This window comes from Polyodon spathula, chromosome 3 (genome assembly GCF_017654505.1).
Source record: "Polyodon spathula isolate WHYD16114869_AA chromosome 3, ASM1765450v1, whole genome shotgun sequence".
In the NCBI taxonomy this organism is placed as follows: Eukaryota; Metazoa; Chordata; class Actinopteri; order Acipenseriformes; family Polyodontidae; genus Polyodon; species Polyodon spathula.
The window spans coordinates 63,913,744-63,933,887 of record NC_054536.1 but is presented as its reverse complement, the minus strand read 5'-3'; the positions used below and the strand labels follow the sequence as shown (position 1 = coordinate 63,933,887).

General features: G+C 35.8%; 1 protein-coding gene across 1 annotated transcript; it reads right to left on the bottom strand.

The window, feature by feature from the left end:
- Window positions 1-749: 749 nt before the first annotated feature.
- Window positions 750-20,064, bottom strand: trip13 (thyroid hormone receptor interactor 13). The gene is made up of 14 exons (XM_041240975.1): window positions 19,933-20,064; window positions 19,140-19,236; window positions 18,635-18,788; window positions 18,413-18,542; window positions 17,843-17,898; window positions 17,118-17,208; window positions 16,730-16,802; window positions 9,753-9,816; window positions 9,392-9,478; window positions 6,135-6,241; window positions 3,975-4,128; window positions 3,546-3,658; window positions 2,412-2,481; window positions 750-1,203 (listed from the first exon to the last, which is right to left on the bottom strand). Exons 2-14 carry the CDS (start codon window positions 19,226-19,228, stop codon window positions 1,108-1,110), a joined length of 1,284 nt encoding a protein of 427 aa, XP_041096909.1. The 5' UTR covers window positions 19,229-19,236; window positions 19,933-20,064; the 3' UTR covers window positions 750-1,107.
- Window positions 20,065-20,144: the final 80 nt, after the last annotated feature.

Sequence of the window (20,144 nt, the reverse complement as noted above, 5' to 3'; positions counted from 1 at the left end):
AAGTAGCATCCGGAGCACACATGTTTATTGTTTACGTAACTACATTGTGGCTTAGTTAAAAACATGGTACCTAAATAATGAAATCCATCAACAGGTTGAGCCAAGTCATTTGTAATGGCTAATATTTGGTCCCAGAAAGTTAGTCTATGTAGACAAAGGGTAACTGGCCATAGTGTGTAAGGGGTCGTCCAAAATTACTGCAAGCTTACACAGTGTGCTCTTTTTTAAGACCTCCACCCCACCCCCCCCCCCCACCCCCCAAAAAAAAAAAAAAGTGTAAATGAAAATGTTATCTGTACAGAAAGTGAAAATTGACACGTTCGACTGGTTTACTTTATCCTATATCGTACACTAACATAGGGATCTTTTTCTCTCTTTGTCTTGCAAGAGGATCATATTCTGCAATTTAATTGGCTCATGGATTTCCAAAGCCAGAAAATGCTATCAGACAATGTCGATAATTTTGGTTGGGCCCTAAACCATATTGTGTTATGCAACTCACAATATTTGTTTTTTTTCATTCCACTAACTGGGATTAATATTTCATGTTTTCATTTGTATTTGGCGTTCAAATAGTGGAATGAACAGTACGCATAAATACAATTTTTATGGAACTGAGATACTTCCAAAAACCTTCAAGTTCAGTTAATACTTCTGTTACTCTCAACACGGATGAGACAAAAAAATGTACCAGGATTCACTTGTTTTTTGTGCAATATATATTTTAACAAAAAAAGCATCAGCACATTTAATACAATGCTGTATGGCAAGCCACACAATACAACTTAACTATGTTTAGACACCCTAACAAATCTTCATGAAAACCTGTTAATAAATTAAACAATTCAGAATGCCAAAAAAACAGGAACAGAAATCTTGAGATATCTTTGAAGTAAAATTGCACCAGGGTTTTATGGCAAAATTATTATTTTGACATTTTTGCATTTACTTTCTAAAATTTCACGGCATTCTATAGACAAATGAAAAAAAAAAATCAATGGATGAAAACTACTAAAGATTTGTCAATAAAGGGTTATTAGAAATGTGCTTATATATATTTAAGAAATAACTGATTTGCACAAAAGAGAGAAAACCAATGCAAACATCTCACGCACAGTTTGTCAGGTTTGCCATGTCTTCAAACTGTTTATCTACTGCCAGGGACAGAGCTTCAAGAAACTTTTCCAGTGTAACTGTTGGGGCCTAAGGACATAAAACAGTAAAATTTAGAACAAAAATGACACGAGCAACATACCCATTTGATACCAAAACATTATTTTAAACAATGCAAACTGTAATTGAACTGTAAACCAAACAGAAAAAAGACAGTTGAAGGACTTAGTACAAAGCTAATATATTAAAAACTTTCCTTGGATGCTAATTCCATTGAAGTGCAACTACACAGGGGGAATCCATCAAATGTATAGAACAAAAATAAGCTGAAATTATGAAAAAATAAGATGGTGCCATGAAAGAAGCTGATCCTGTGGATATATCAATCACAATGGGTTAAACGCTTTTCTGTACTGTAGAGTTTAAATTCTCCCGAGAGAAATAAAGACGCTTTGATCCACACCAGTGATGTGTACTGTACAACCTTTACATTACCAAGGGTGGACAATGTGGATATTTCCGATAGCGTAAACAATAATTTAATAAGGTGATCATGTTTTATGATCAGTTTGTTTTTATGTCCCTCTTAAATATACCGGTAACTTTTTTATTTTTTTAAATTAGCATTGGAGTGCAGGTTTGTTTAAGTTTCAGTATTTAACTTAGTTTAGGTCGTTAAATGTATGAGCGAAATTGAAAAAAAAATAATAATTTGAGCAATTAAAATAAGGCTGATTGTGCAGTTAGTTCAGTAACTTGCTCACTCTGTTTATTCACACAATGTTTATTAAAAGCCTCCTGGCTTTGTTGGTTTAGAGAGCACAGTACCTGTGTTGTTATGATGCTGAAATAAAGTTGCTGAAAGTAATCAGTCTGCATCCAGTTGTTTGATTGCTACAGCTTGTTATTCAAACCAGAGACCAGTTGCTATTGCTTTAGTTACTGTATTTCCACTGACAGCAAACACTATTCTCCAATTTCTCTTTACTTTATTGGCTAGTCTAAATTTAAATAAATGCTATTGGCATATAGGACAGCGAGGAAGATTAAACAGAGTTAGGACCTCATATTGACCAATAATGTTAAAGGAAATGTGCGATCCATTTTCTAATGGTGATTATATCATCTAAAAGCAACCATGTCTTTTTTGTTTAAAAGAAAATGTAGGATAAATAAACATGTTTGACCATGATTTTTATTTTAATTTTGGATTTACTTCTGACCCCTAAATTCTCAGGTTGTCCACAGCTGATCTACACAAAAAAATGTAAAATTATTAAATAAAAAGTAAACAGTACCTGGATATACAGAGCATGAGCCAAAAAAGGAAGCTTCCTCAACGCTCTACCGCTTAATCCTTTACTTTTCCTACAAAAGAAATACAAAAAAAAAATGTTCAAACCAGTTCACATTCCCATTTGTCTAATTGGTTAGTGTCTTGCTTTAGTGGTAAAGATCATTTAAGAAAATCATCAAACTAACATTTGCTCCTGCAAACACTGTTACTAAAAAAATACACAGCAAAACTTTAACTTAAAATCAGCCAGGAAAATTTATTTGAAGGAAGACAAGAAAGAACAAACCTGCTGTTTAATTTCTGACAAAGCTCTGGTTTCTATTTAAACTATCAGGTGGAAGACTGTGTTGCTGCACATCTTTAAACTGTTGCCGTCTTTCTCATCGATTGTATGTCCATGGTAACCATTGAAGAATTGTTTTATTTAAAGGGGACACTGCTCAACAGCAAGTAAAACAGGACAGAAACGTATGAAGATAGGACAAGTAGTTTTCTCAAATCACTGAGATTTTGCACAGAACTCCACGCAAAGGGATAACGTAGTTTCTTTTTGGATTGTGGAACAGGGTCCAGAAACTCGCTATTGCAGGTTACACAAGCACACAGAGCAGGTACATATAGTTATCCATACAGTAACGTTATGAACCAGTCATCGACGGAATATCTGTCAAATGAGACCCAATGCCAATAAGAAAGCAACCATTAATTATTAATGCCAAACAGTTTCATAATAGTATTCAGAGTACCTCAGAACACATTCTGACCACCTCCAGGTTGACTACTGGGGGATAATGAGCCTGAGATTCTGTAGTACAGTCAATTACCAACATATGCGGAATGCCCACCATAGACAGGCTTAATGCTCTCCCTGTGGTTTATTTAGAATTATCAGGACACAACTGACGCCTTGCTTTTGAAAATGTTCCTATGCACCAATTAACAATGGTTTTAGTCTTTCAAAATCGATACAGACAAATGATTGGAATAAAGCCATTTGCCATCCAATGATATGTGTCATAATTTATGTCAGGCAGCATAAAGCACCTCACTGCAGGTTGGGGTTTTTTTTTGTAATTGAATTCTACATAAAGAATGATGTATCCTCAGAGAATGTAAACAGGAAAGAAACACTTACTGTGCAATTCTATTGAGGAGGAGACTGAGCTCTGATACTTTGTTCTGCAAGAAGCCAAGCGTCTCCAGCTCTCTTAGTGTAAGCAGCTGTTGTCTGGGGTAAATTATCTGGCACTGAAAACAACAATAACAAATGGTTAGTAGTTATTTTATGTACATACATAAAAAGCTGATAACCAATGATTTTATATACCAGTCCTACATATTGCTATCCAACAAGGAAAATATTAAAACATTAAAACCTAAATAAATTGGAAACTTTTCGTAAAAAGGTCTTCTGATTTTTAATACAGTATAAACAATCATAGCAGTGTTCCTGTTACTGATATCAATAAAAAGTTAAACAAATCTGATACATTGTGCTGATGTCATAAGTTCAATTCAATGATATTTTGATTTTCTGAAGGCCATGTCATGTTGAAAGTCTTACCTTCATTAGCTCATCCAGACAGGAGAGGTATATCTTAAAGATTGCTGCAGGAGACGGTGGGCCAATATATTGCTTAATATCAGCTCTGTCTACGAAAGCCAAATCTATTTTCTCTGTGACGTTTGATGTTGTCAATATTACAACATTAGGATTCCTAGGCAATTAAGACACAATCACATGGAGAAACTTCACAATCATATTATTTTCATTTTGCAAATGTCAAGGAAATTCATGGTTAAATTCATTTTAATATAAGCATTTCTCAGATATTTAGTTGTTGTCTGTATTGACATGCTGTGGGGATTGGGTTGTTAACACCGATTACAGAACATTCTTAACCAGATTTACTTCAAAGCGGATTAGATAAGGCAGTAAAGGCAGAGGCCACAAACTGTGTTAACTCTTTGAAGCTCGCCTTCAAAAATGCTATCCGATTGTCTGGCCTCCTAAGGTGTCATAAAACTTACCAAGCAAGCTATAGTGACAATGCAGTTGTACCATTATTGTGTTAACAGTTAGTTAAAATGCTTTAAGAATCATTTTAAATTACAAAACTTGTGGACACAAGTTTAATAGTTATTTTAACTATGTTTCCCAATAAATCTGAAGGGTTTATTGTGTTTTAAATGTGTTTTAAACTAATAACTATTGTAGAATATTAATTATTCTTTGATTGTATTATGATATTGTGTATTATGATATTGGTTTATATGCTTGTAATCGTAATTTTGTATAAAGAATGAAAGTGAAATTCATATGCTTCTCCAATGAATGTAACTAAAGTTATATTGAATAGGAGGTTTAAATGATAAATGTAAAATCCTTTGATAACGAAATAGGCGGATACATTTAATCTCTAACACACCCTTTTTGTGTGACACACAACTGTCTATCAAATACTGTGAACCAATGGATGGACGGACAAGGATTTGTTTACAGTACAAGGGAACGCCTATACATTTAAACTCAATTTAAACTCAAAACAAGGATTTTATTTTCTTCTCTCTGGATTCTTTCTTCAAAACATCTCATCGCTCTCAACTCATCAAACTCTGAAGTTCTTCAACGAAGATGCAATGATATAATCTTCAAAGCTGTCCCAAAGAATATAGGCTCCCTCCGAAATGACGAAAGCTTTTGCCTACAGCCTTCACAGAGATACTGCACTGTGCTGCTGCATAACTAACTTCTACAGAGAGGACGACCGTGTTAAGAAGACTTTGTTTTAAACAACACACCAACAGAATAAGTATCAAACTTATATTGTGTGTTTACAAGTAACTGAACTGAAGCCATGTTTTTGATATCATCACAATGTGTAATGTGTGTCTATCCAACTAGATGCTGAACATTGTACATGCGTACTTAGCCACGTGGAAGCTGGCGCATGTATATGTAATGCGGGACTCAACCAAACAATGCATGATGAACTATTAAGACAGCTTCACTAATGCAGAATTATATGACCAGAGAGCACATCAAGGATTAATTATGAACATTTAAGAATGCATTATTTTTATACATGTTTTTAACAATGAAGCCTAACCTTTATTCTTCTTCCTTTGAGAATATGAATAAATGTAATAATAATTTGGATTATTACATTTCTTTTTGGTCTAATAAATACACATTTATGATTGACCTGAAATACTTAAAATACATAATATTAATTGTTAATCTCTTTTCATCATGAATCTAGGGATAATTAAGCCAGAATCGCTAGTTCTTATTGAGGTATTGTGTTTATTATGATTAGTAATTACATTATGAGCTATAATGGGTATTTTCTTTAATGGTAATTGGTGAGGCGAGAGTTGTGACACAGACCCTAGATATACAATGTAAATAGCAGAATACAAAAGAAGGATGACCAGAATGCTTTGTTGAAGCTTGTCCTGTTCACATGATTCCTAGCCTTACATGAACATAGGAGAATTATGGATGTCATGCCCCTGATCTTCAACTTGTATAGTTATATGATATTGACAGTGCTACACCTTGATTTCAGTTTTGTTATCTTCTTATAGAAAAAGAAATAACCCAAATGGACAACTGGATCTTTTTGTATAGCCAACACAAACCAGATGTGCACTATTAGAAACAGACAATTAGTGCTTTAATTTATGACCAGGTATGATCTTACATTTCAGAAGGACCTACCTTTTAATCTGGTCAAGTTGTGTCAGTACAGAATTAACTACACGTATGGCATCAGATGGCTCAGTACCGGCCCGTGAAGCACTGCGGGCTGCAGTAAGGCTCTCAACCTACACATACAAAGCACAGCAACATTACATTTTTGCAGTCAATGTACACAATGCTAAAGATTGTTATGACCAGCGGTTCAGACAAGCTGCGTACCTGCCGATTTTGCGCATTCAAAAATCAGAAATACGCACTTAATTCAAATTTAATGCATACATATACGCATAGCAATTTTGCTGCACAGCTTGTCTGCCTCCCCTCAAACTTCCACTAACAACTACATCACCCAGAATGCAATGTCCTCAGTTACTAGGAAACTGTACACAAGAAAGACCAACCCAACAAACATTACCCAATCCCTGGATAGCCCAATTGTCTTTGCAGCCAATCACAGTAAGAATAAGAAAAAGTTGACGCTACACAGTTTGAAGTGTAAACACCCCAGTCCAGTTACAAATACAGCTGGAACCATCGTCAGCAGCAACCGCTAAAAAAAAAAAAAGCTGCCTATAATATTAAACAAACTGTTTTATAACTTATTAATGCATTTCGTTATTGTATGTATCTGTATGGCTTTATATTGAAGTTTTAATATGTTCAGAGTTTAAGAATTTAATGTTAAAATATAAAGTAACATAATTTGCAGTCATTTTACACTTTTGGTGTTAATTAGAGGGTAAGTTACTCCCCGACCCAAAACCTTATCTGGAGTTCTCAGTTATTATAATAAAAACAAAACAAAAAACAAAACAAAAAAAAAACATCTGATTTTACATGATCGGGTAATCGATTTCAATTGGCTCACAACGTTTAAACATGTTAAATAAGTTGTGATGCAACTCCCCTCACAGGAACTCAACAACCAATGAGTTCGCCACGTTAGGTCATATGACACCAAATGCCAAACTGCATCCCTATAATAAGTACAACAACACATATATGCAGCCACATTTGGATAGCAACGGACAGTTCAGGAACCTAGTGTCAGGATTTGTAGACAATAATAAAGTAAGCTTATTTTTGTTTAGCTGAAACTACAAAATAAGTACACATATTTCTGCATTTCCCGGTTATTTTTTTGTGTAACTGCAGTAGATGACTGAGGTTTGAACCGCCCAGTCTAGATTGCAAATCGTATTGGAGTTTTGGACAGCAGAGTACAAATACTGTCACAAATCACAACGTGCATACAATTTCAAGGTATGAATGTTTATTTTATAGACCAAACGTTGAATTAAATAACTGTAAAAACATTGTGATTTTTTAAGATAACAGGCAATGACCTAAAAGGATATTAAGTTTATTCAGTGTATAAAAATGCTAATTTAATCTGTCATGGAGAATGTCAGCTCCGGTTTTGTTATAATGTTAACCTTGGTTTTACCCACGCTAAAAATGAACACATAACAGGTAGATAATTATTGCATTATCAAAATTCTGACTACGAAAAAAGAAAACGGGCGCAAATAGCTGTAACAGTACAATGATCTAAGTAATGGCTTCCATTCATTTCCCTTTGTATCCTGACAAGTGCCCCAGTCCCCATAACATGATGCTGCCACCACCAAGTAGGGGTGGTGTTCTTTGGGTGATGTGCTCTGTTAGGTTTGCGTCAAACATAACGCTTTGCATTTAGGCCAAAAAGTTCCATTTTAGTTTCGTCAGACCACAAAATTTTGGGTATAAAAAAATATCAAAGGCCTTGAATCCCGATGTTTCTCATTAGCAGGGACTGGGGCTCTTGTCAGGATAGAAGGGAAAATGAATGGAGCAAAGTACAGAAAAGTCCTTGAGGAAAACCTGCTGAAAGCTGAAACTGGGACAGAAGTTCACCTTTCAGCATGACAATGACCCAAAGCACACAGCCAAAGCTACACTGAAGTGGCTAAGGAACAAAAAGGTACCATGAGTGGCCCAGTCAGCGCCCCTACCTAAATCCAATTGAAAATTTGTGGCATGACTTGAAGATTGCTGTCCATCAACGCTCCCCAAGGAACTTGACAGAGCTTGAATGGTTTTGTAAATAAGAATGGTCAAACATTGCCAAATCTAGGTGTGCAAAGTTAGTAGAGACCTATCCCAGCAGACTCACAGCTGTAATTGCTGCCAAAGGTGCTTCCACCAAGTATTAACTCAGGGGGGTGGAGATGTATTATGATCTTTCAGTTTTGTATTTTTACTATATAATCTTTCTCAATAAAATTTTTTTCCCCTTTAACTGTGTGGAGTAAGGTGTGTAGATAAGTGGAAAAAAATTCCTCATTTAAATGCATGAGACTCTGAGGCACTGATGCAACAAAATGTGAAAAAAGTTCAAGGGGGTGAAGACTTTCTATAGGCACTGTGTGTGTGTGTGTGTGTGTGTGTATATATATATATATATATATATATATATATATATATATATATATATATATATATATATATATATGGGGTTATGGGGGGTAACTAAAGTTGACATACAAGTCATTAACAAAATTTGTGTTACATTGCTAACGAAAAAATACGTACAACTTGAATTGCTTTATTATTCCTTGAATGTAAACTTAATATACATGAAACAACATTTCTGTCTTGCTAATTGAAACATTAATGTAGTACCTCGCTAAGCAAAACTTCACAAGTTGTACAAAGAAATAACCAGATGTCCGGATTAATGAAAAAAAGCTTTCTTTTACTGTAAGTTAAATAACAGTAGCTCATTTTTCTATTGAAACAAATAATGCCATAAACACAAATGGGTTATAAAAACAATTTAATTTTTCAAACTATACAGTTGCTATTGTAAAACCAAAATGTGTAGTACTATTATTCAGCCCACAAATAACATGTCTAAAGACAATCAGATACTGATGAGTCATCAAATCAAAGGCACTCTTCTACTGGGCTTTTGCCTAAATACCATCAACAGACCAATAAACTGAGATGAAAAAAAAACTGTAGGGCTGTAGAGTTCCTAACGACTTATTCTGCAACCTAAAGTGGTAAAAATGCAGTTATTTTCATGAATAGTTAGGCGTAATAAAAAGGTAAACATCAATCCATTACTAAATTAAGTAATAAGTAGGCCTATGTATTTCTCTAGTTCACCAATTGGAAGGCAAGCAACAGCTGAATAAAAAAGAATGCAAAATGTAATTGCAAAATTAAATAAGCAATACGTCTTCAGTGTTACAGTTGAAATAACAGAGAAGAGAGCCCCCCCCCCTTACCTCGTCAATAAGTACAAAAACAAGGGAATCTTTATCATCAATTAACTGCTGAATCTTCTGGAACATCTTGGTTACTAGCTTACCACTCTAGAAAAAAAATGTATGTTACAGTACTTTTATTTTACATTAGTAACAATATTCTGTGAATGCCACAATTAACCAGCTTGTCAAACTAATGCACAGAAACTGCTGTCAATCTGGACCATCCAGTTTGTCCTTAAGAGCTAACAATGGGTTTTATTATTTATTGATACTGAAAAAGAGCAGCAAGGACAGACATACTATATCATTTTTTTAACACATCTGAGTATTATCAAATCACCTGACAAAAAACACACTTAAATCAAAGTGTCAACCTTACCTCAGAAAACCATTTAGAGAATAAACTGTGGCTGTTTATCTCAACAAACTGTCCATACCTGTATCTGAAACAACATTTTGAAGATTTACATTACTGTTATTTTAGGCACAAATTAAACAATGCTATAACTAATTTGCATGCAATAAAATGTTACTTAATAGTCTGTAGTGTTTAAAACAAAGTAACACTTTAACCAATAATTTTACAATACATTTAGAAAATTGAGAATACTTACATCTAGGGGTGTAGAATTATTTTTTATTTCTGATTGAATTTGGGGGTCTGCTATTTATAGTGACAGTCAAATATGAAGGATTATTTTATTTGATTATGATTCTAACTCCTTGGCTACTGGATTCCTTAGATTATGTCCTGCATGTCAAAGCTCCTACGCATAATCGTGGCCATACTTTAGATCTGGTTAACTCATGGTTTAGCTGTTAAGAACGTCACCATAGATCTTAGTATTTCTGATCATCTTGCCATTCTTTTCGAGGTGAATCTGCCAGTATCTACAAAGACTGTGGAGCGTACATTTAAATCCCGGGTAATTAATTCTTCAACTGCTGTTAATCATTCTGATGTCTTGAGCTCATTACCACTCTCTGCGTCCTCATTAGTAGATGAGCTGGTTAATACCTACTGTACCAACTTGACTGGTATCTTAGATACTGTAGCACCAATCAAAACTCAGGAGTGTGTCTTTTAAAAAAAAAAAAAAAAAGTTCAGTGGTTCAATGATGAAATATGAGGGTTGTAAAATAGAATGGAGATGGTGGGAATCCAAATTGCATGTTTATGATTAAATATAGGAAGGCTCTGGCCTTGGCTAGATCATATTATTCTAATTTAATTGAAACAAATTAAAATAATCATAGATTTCTTTTTGCTACCTTAGATAATTAAACCTTCCCCTAATAGTCCTACCCTTTGGGTCCTCTCACAGCTGCAATGACTTCTTACATTTCTTTAAAAATAAAATACTAGACATCAGAAATGAGATTCCACAGACAGCTTCTAATGAGAGTTCCAGCACAATTTTACTAACTACACCTATTATGGCTATTATGGGGGCTTTTTCTTTAATTACCTTACAGGAACTGACAGAGCTATTTGACATATGAGAGTTACTAGGTCTACATGTTCTCTTGGATCCTATTCCTACAAAACTATTAAAATATGTTCTTGGAGTTATTAATACCTGGTTCACTTTCCCCCCGGTAGTTTCCTCAGCTGTTAAGGTCGCTGTGGTAAAGCCTATGCTCAAGAAACACAATTTAGACCCTCAAGTCCTCAATAACTGTAGGCCAATCTCCAACCTACCATTCTTAGATAAGGCTGTAGAGAGTTGTTGCAATTCAATTACAACCATTCTTAATGGTATATTCAAGAAGTTTTAGTCAGGTTTTCATACTGCACATAGCACTACAACAGCCCTTGTCAGAGTTGTGAACGACCTACTGATAAGCTCTGACTCTGGCTTTTACCAGTATTAATTCTTCTTGATCTAAGTGCTGCCTTTGATACTGTAGATCATTCCATCCTACTGAATCATCTTGAAAGCACAGTGGGACTGTCTGGCCTTGTCCTATCCTGGTTCAAATCTTATCTTCCTGATAGGTTTCAGTTTGTCTCTACTGAGGAGGTAAAATCGACATTATCAGAAGTTGTCTGTGGCATTTCTAGGTCCCTTGCTGTTTTCATTATATACGCTACCGCTAGGTGACATACACAGAGTGAACTTCCATTGCTATGCTGATTATGCCCAGCTATATTTGTCCCTAAAGCCAAGAATTTATTTGCCAGGGTGTTATTAGCTACTTGCCTTATAGACATCAAGTATTGGATGTCACAGAATTTTCTAATGTTGAATTCAGATAAAACAGAGGTTATGCTAGTGGGCTCACAGAACCAAATAAAAGGAAATGTGGGATTACATGAACTCGACCCTTGTTGTCTTTCATCAAAACTTAAAACTAGAAATTAGGTGTCGTCTTTGATCCTGATCTATCATTTGAGACTCATATTGGGTAAATTTCTAAAGTATCTTTTTATCATTTGAGAAAAATAGCCAAACTTAGAACAATTTCTGATTCTGATGCCGAAAGACTAATGCATGATTTAGTTTACCCTGGAATTGAGTATTGTAACTTTTTTTCAGGTGTCCCAAAACGTGTGGTATCAAGCTTGCAACTTGCTCAGAATACCGCCGCTAGAATTCTGATTAAAACCAGGAAAAGTGAACATATTACCCATTTTGGCCTCTTACACTGACTCCCTGGCTAGGATTGATTTTAAGATTTTGCTGTTAACGTATAAGGCCCTGAATGGATTAGTACCTATTCATGTGCAGGAGTTACTGACCCTGTATCTTCCAAACCACACTCTGAGATCACAGGATGCAGGGCTGTTGGTTATTCCTAGGGTGAACAAAAGCAACACGGGAGGTAGGGCTTTTTCTTGTAGCACTCCTAAATTATGGAATGCTCTGCCTTCATTTGTCAGGGAAGCTGGGACCATTACAGTTTTCAAATCAAGACTACAAACACACTTTTATAAAATGGCTTTCTTAGTGAGTTTTAATGTAACTTTAAAATTGCTGCTTTTGTATTATGTGTATGTTATGTCAATGGTTTGACTGTGGCAGTTACATGTGTGACATGCTATATAAATGTATTGTGGTTTGCTCTTTTTTTCTGCTATGTACTGTACAGTGCTTTGCAATACTTTTGTATAAAAAGCGCTATATAAATGCAATAAATAAATAAATACAGCAAGGGAGGCAACTCACATTATGTGAGGCTTTGTGAATATATATATTATATTATATATCTATCTATCTCTGGAAAAACTTAAGAGACCACTGCAAAATGATTAGTTTCTCTGGTATTACTATTTTTAGTTATGTGTTTGGGTAAAATGAACATTTTTGTTTTAGTCTATAAACTGCTGACAACATTTCTCCCAAATTCCAAATAAAAATATTGTCATTTAGAGCATTTATTTGCAGAAAATGACAACTGGTCAAAATAACAAAAAAGATGCAGTGTTGTCAGACCTCGAATAATGCAAAGAAAATAAGTTCATATTCATTTTTAAACAACACAATACTAATGTTTTAACTTAGGAAGAGTTCAGAAATCAATATTTGGTGGAATAACCCTGATTTTCAAGCACAGCTTTCATGCCTCTTGGCATGCTCTCCACCAGTCTTTCACATTGATGTTGGGTGACTTTATGCCACTCCTGGTGCAAAAATTCAAGCAGCTCGGCTTTGTTTGATGGCTTTGTGACCATCCATCTTCCTCTTGATCACATTCCAGAGGTTTTCAGTGGGGTTCAGGTCTGGAGATTGGGCTGGCCATGACAGGGTCTTGATCTGGTGGTCCTTCATGCACACCTTGATTGACCTGGCTGCATGGCATGGAGCATTGTCCTGCTGGAAAAACCAATCCTCAGAGTTGGGGAACATTGTCAGAGCAGAAGGAAGCAAGTTTTCTTCCAGGACAACCTTGTACTTGGCTTGATTCATGCGTCCTTCACAAAGACAAATCTGCCCGATTCTAGCCTTGCTGAAGCACCCCCAGATCATCACCGATCCTCCACCATATTTCACAGTGGGTGTGATACACTGTGGCTTGTAGGCCTCTCCAGGTCTCCGTCTAACCATTAGACGACCAGGTATTGGGCAAAGCTGAAAATTTGACTCATCAGAGAAGATGACCTTACTCCAGTCCTCTAAGGTCCAATCCTTATGGTCTTTTGCAAACCTCAGCCTGGCTCTTCTTTGCTTCTCATTGACAAAGAGCTTTTTTCTAGCTTTGCACGACTTCAGCCCTGCCCTAGGAGCCTGTTTCAAACCGTCCTCGCTGTGCACATCACCCCAGCTGCCGTTTGCCATTCTTTTTGTAGGTCACTTGATGTCATCCTACGGTTGCCGAGTGACATTAGAATGAGTTGGCGGTCATCCCGGTCATTGGAGAGTCGTTTTCGCCCTCTGCCAGTCTGTAGCTTTGTTGTCCCCAATGTGTGCTGCTTGAACTTGTTCTTATGAACCACCGTCTTTGAAATTTTAAGGATGGAAGCAACCCGATGCTCACTGTATCCCTCTGCCAGTAAAGCCAGAATTGAACCCTTCTTTTCCTCACTCAAAACTTTCCTTTTCAACTCTTTGGGCATGGTCAATAGTTATTTTTTGATTCCAATTACTTTTGAGGTACTACTAGTACTTTTGAGCTACTACTTTTGCCATCCAGCTGGTCCTATTGCAAGAGGATAGTGATGACCACAGGAGTGGTTTTTATACTTTTCCTCATTAAATAAGATTTGGTTCAGGTGATCCCCTAATCAGTACCTCATTCAGTAGAATGCCTGTCTTGGAATTCAACAGACACTGGAATGGAATGGCTGCCATACATGTAGAGATGCTGATTTAAGAAAAATTTGCAGTGGTCTCTTAATTTTTTCCAGAGCTGTATATAATAAAATGGCATTTAAAGCTACAGTACTTATTTGTTAAGTGTTCTGTGGTTGTAACCTGTGAATTCTGCCATTTGCTTTACAAGTGAATTGAGTACATTTCTACTGAGTAATGTATTGTGTGTTTTTATGTGTTTTATTTTGAGTACTCAAGTATTCACTGGACATGATCGAGGCCTGCGTAGAGGAAGAGACCTCAGGAATTGATAATAGAAGATATGCGCTTGGGAGATTCCCCTTGGCTTGCGGAGAGCCACCCTTGTGGAGGTGAGACTGAATCGTTCGGTCTCCAAGGCTGGGAAGCAACCGAAACTTCCCCCAAGAGGGATCTAGGGAGGAGAACGGAAAGATGACAGTGATAGTTAAATTTGACCGGGGGTTGCCCCTTGACTCGTGGAAAACCTTCCTCACGGATGATGAATCCAACAGCAGTTGGGCTTCTAAGGTTGGGAAGTTAGCTTCACTTATCATCAAGATGGAGACCTTTGGAGAAGAGGACGCAGTTGCCGAGGTGGAGTAGGAGTGGAGGATGGTGGAAAACAAAAAAAAAACGCAAGACAGAGAGCAAACTTTGGGGTTTAAATAAAGGATTAGTAGATGTTATTGGTCGGAAATAATTCAATCCTTATCTAAACTAGGCAAATTTCTCCACTAAACTACTCAGGGTTTTGTCTGTGTTTGATTAGAAATTATGGTTGTTCGATAATTACATTCAGCTATCGATTATCGTCTGTAAATTATCAAGATAATCGTGATTATTGGCCGAATAAATAAAATATTTTAAATTCTTGTAATTTATCAAATTTATACTTGAGCAACATGAAAACCAGCAGTCTAAGTCACTGAGTATAGAAGAAAAAAAAGACTAGACAGTATATGCGCCTAGTTTTTAAAGTTAAAAACACACCTATTGTATAAAAACACACCTATTGTAATTTGTAGATTAATAAATTATGTAGTTTTCCTATAAAATACATGTCTTTGTTTCTTATTTAAACAGTTAATTCAAGAACTTTTACCTTCATAAAAAAAAAAAAGTGCTACCAAATGTACTAATATAACTAAACAATTACTAACGTTACCTGGAAGCATTTGTTTTCTTTACTTGTGTGGCAAATCTGCCATTAAGAGAATCAAAAGGGTTTTTTTTTAAGTTTTGCACATCGCTGCTTGTAGAGTTTTATAAAATCAACCACCTATGCTTCCATTAAAAGTTAACTCTCTTCTGTTTATGCAACTCTCTTCTATTTATGCAATGACTTGTGGTGAAATAATTGACTTGGTAATCGGCTTCCTTCTGTTTTTTCCAGTGGTATAGAAAAAGGTATTCATGCTATTTTTGGATATCTAAATTACAGGAACTGTGTGTGACACAATGTTCTTGAAATCTGACATATTATTATATATTATATGGGCAGAACAAATATTGGTTTTATGACATGTTTTTGAATGAGTCTTGGGATGGACTGTGACTTGCTGTTGACTGATTAAAGTCTTTATATAGTGGTGGTGCTGGTGCACACATTTGATGGTTTTAGCTTTATGGATTGATTTATTTAAAACATGTTTTTTGGTTTCTCTTGGTTTAAACTCAAATTTGCTAATATGTACAATATAACCCAAAACAACATAAATCTGTCTTGTTCATGTTTGTACATTTATTCAACTCTGAAGGGACAGATTACCAAGTCAACTATTTTACCACAAGTCCTTCAAATCCTCATCTGTAAGCCCACCAAAGGTCAGTTTGTTAACTCGTGTCCCACAAGTGGTTTCAGCCCTTCAAACATGGGGCCATTTTCAATACTTTCATCCTGAAGCCTTTTTGTGGGGTCATTAAATCAGACAGTAAAGTAGGTAGACAGTAACAGAGCTGCATACAGAAAGTCAGTTAAATTATGAGCACACCTAAGCAATGTGAAAGTGATATATCTTCTACTTTAGAGGGAACATACACTTAATCACTCAGGAATTTGACCATTTTTTCAATTTTAAAGCCCCCAGCAACACAGAAATACTGAAGCGGTGGTACTTATTTTGCATTAATTCTACAGCTCTACCTGGCTGTTTCTGTACAGATATTGTTAGGGCTACTGACATTCTAAATCTCATTTTTAGGTCCTCATAATCACTTCCAAAATGAGACGTACTTCAAGTATGACTACTAACCCACCTACAAAAGGGGGTGTATCTCAGCAAATCTTCACCATTGAGACACGGAATGACCCCTAAGCATACTGTTTAAAATCAATACCTAACTTCCCAGTGTGCTCGTGAAACAGACCATGTTTTACGCCTCATACAGACAGTTCAGTGCCGCTTCCTGCTTCATTGGGTCACGGATGATAATTATGATTATCGATAATATTTTTTTTCACTTTTTATATGAAAGAACAAATTAGCATAATTGAAGGAGTAGCATAATTACAGAATTGTGACAGGTCTATCTCAAAAGATTTGAAATGATTTCGCCCCTGCATTGCTCAAAGTGAACCTACCTTTGTGAGAGTCTAATTGCAAGCTTTTGAGACAGAGCTTTACATAATGATGTTTTCCCAGTTCCCGGAGGACCTGTCCCAGAAACAGAAGCAGAGCCTTTTCAGTACCGTATATATCTAACCAAACCTGCTTAAATAAAAAGGAAAGGCAAGTATACTGTATATGACTTACAGTACTAATGTCAATGCATAAACAAGATACACTACAGAAAGATGAAATGGAGAACATTGACAAACTTACCACAGTTAGTCTAGTCGTGAATATAATATGTTCATGCAATTTATATATAGCGCGTATATATATATTATATTCTATATATTTGTTCTATGCATATATATTATATATATATATTATATATATAAATAAATCAAGATTAGCCAACCTTACCATGTAGAAGTACAACCCTGTTCCAGGATATAAGGTTGCTGTCCACACTTCTGTCTGAAAATAACATAGTGGTTGACACATAGTCCAGCAGCTAGAAAACACAAAGTTAACACATGTTATGTGATGTGTGATCCCTGCAGCATTACAAATCTGTGGGAGCAGCACAATTGTAAATAACCAAGTGTATCAGAAATGGGGAAATCTTAAGATGCAACAGTATTCGAACAAGGCATGATAATTGGTGCATGTCGAACAATGAGTTACAGTATGTTGGTAGGCTGCTACAAGACTTAAGTCATCAGACTTTATCAGCAATGGCAAAACAAAGGGAAAGTGGCTGCCAGGAAAGACAGCTGTGGTCACAGACAGTTAGTGATGGAGAGGCATATCAAGCATGAAATATGGATGACTGAACAGGTTAACTGTGAGACACTGTCCAGAACCGTTTTAAGTCTAAAGCTGGTATCATGTCAAGTAAGGGCAGATTAACATGTATTGTGAATTAAAAGGAAACTAAACCATGTGATATAGGCCATGCAATATGAACCATGCTTTACCAATTAGTGTATCACATTAATATCATTGGACACTACAGAGTCAAATCTGTTTATTACGTCCTTCTTTACAGGTAGTTTTGAGTGCAGGTTTGATGTAACATTGTGTTAATATGAGTATCTATAAAAGCATAACACCTAAGTAAACACCAATGACAAACCATTACTTACTTGTGTTTTAATTTCATTCTCATATACCAGGCTTTCCCAGATACCATGAAATGCAGCTATAAAACACACAAAACAACTGCTTAAACATCTGTACTTAGGTTATACAGCATAGCAATATATATTTATATTGCTAATATGCACACACCTCTTAATTATTTAATTAAATAATCTTAAACATGGTTACAATTTCAAGTGTAATAAACAGAATAATGCCTGGGGTAGTGGCCGATATGAGAATGTAATGCCCATACGAGGGGTGGGATGCTACATAAGTTTATCCAAACATCCCAGGATGGACACTGTATTCTCATTTATCACACTCTACCCCATACAGAGAAGTGACAGAGAAAACAGTAACTATCTGAGGTAGGGTTGTAATTCCTTTCAGTTTAGCAGCTTGTGCTAGGGTCTCGCTCTGTTGCTGGTGTTAATGAGAGCGTGTTTCCCGTATCAACCAGACGTATATTACGGCAAATATCAACTGGATGAGTCCATTGAAAAAAAATGCTCACCAGTTATTATTATAGTGTAGTTCAAGTATAGAACAAGATGGCAATGTAGTGATCATACCAGAGGGTAAGAGCCAATGATTTGCTGCTATTAAGTTATCATCCTCCTCTTCTAGATTCTCTGTGCTGGGCTCCTCCTCACTTAAAGTGAAAATGTGAATGGATAGACAGCAGCTGTTTAGATCAATTGGCTGTAAACAACAAAAACTGTACATAAGAGATCTGCTTATGATGGATTTACAGTGAGTTACAGATATGTTAAAATAAGAGATTTTGCTTTTACTTTTCTGAGCTCTGTATCAACAATGGCCACAGACTCAACATGTTTCACCAGGAATTCATCATCAAATTCCTTCCAGGTGTAATCCCCAATCACCATCCTGTGTTGTTTGAGCAACTCCAGGACATGATGCCTCACAGCTTCCTTCTTCACCACACTAGAAAAATAACCAGACACAGGTTAAGGGACTGAGTAATACCAACCACTTAAATTGAAGCAGTTTCTTTTAAAACTCATTAAAACAAATTAAATGCAATGATTTGTGCATAGACATAGCTGTTTTGTGACTAATAGTTTCCACATTGTACCTTTGTGTGGCTCACTACACAGAAAAAAACAACAATATGTTCAGCGCTCTGTAGAAAACTAAACAGTTGTACTTCTTTAAATTTACTGAAAACAACTTTATATCCACAGATATTATTAACTACAAAATATGGCCTAGGGTTTACACCTGATCTGGCTTGCATTAAAATTTGTCATTATGGCAACTCAAACCAAAACTTACCTTGAAGGCTTAACATTAACTTCAATGTGTATCTGCAATGTGTTAATACCATTGTGCAGATCTTGCCCTAAATCTCCTGTTATATCCATTTTGCTTCCTGTGAAACACAAAGAAAGCAATTACAAAAAACAGTAGTTTATAGTCCAATAACAATTTTTCAGTCAAGGTGTTAATCATGTTACTGTAAAATACTGGTTCTGTCACCCAAGGGAATCTACATCTATTAACTAAATGTTTTAATTTGTATTTAAAACGAAATATTGTTGTTTTTCTTTTTTTAAATTGAGATTTAATGAGGTATGTGTTTGTCTTAGATTAGAATGTCTGTAGTCGACTGCATTAGATCAATTTCAAAGTTTTTTATGGTAGATATTTCTGTACAAGTACAATTAACTTTTTATTTTCATATAGTTAATTATAAACACACTTAAATATAATGTCCATTGATTAGTTTGCTCTGCCTACAACTGCTTAATCTAAAGCATATTTTGTCTTTCACCATATCAACCCCACGGATTTGTCAACATTTAAATTATTTTGGTCATAGTGGCTGCAAGCCTACCTCATAAATGTACGGTACTGGAAACAAAGAAAACTTGAAATAAGAAGTGAATGGCAATTGCTCAAAACTATTTAAAACAGCAAAATATGTACAACGACCCTTATGCCAAGTTCGCGTACTGTTGTGCGTTCGCACAGTATAGACAAGGGCGGTTGTGTTTGTTTTTTTTATTCTACAGAACAAAAAAAAAAAAAGTGTTTCATTTTGTTAATAAAGAAATGTTCACAATACCTTTTTCGAACCGAAATGTTTAAAGTGCACCTACTGTCGACAACCTAAGTAGTACTAGTAGTGCTTATTATTTTAACTAAACCTAGAGCTGCAGTGTAAACTCCTTGTCCTGACTGCAGCAGCACCAGCAACTTGAAATCGGCGCGCAGAGCGAGCTCCGGAACTGCATAACGTGAGAACAGAATGGAGGTCACAGCGCAACAGCAGCTTCC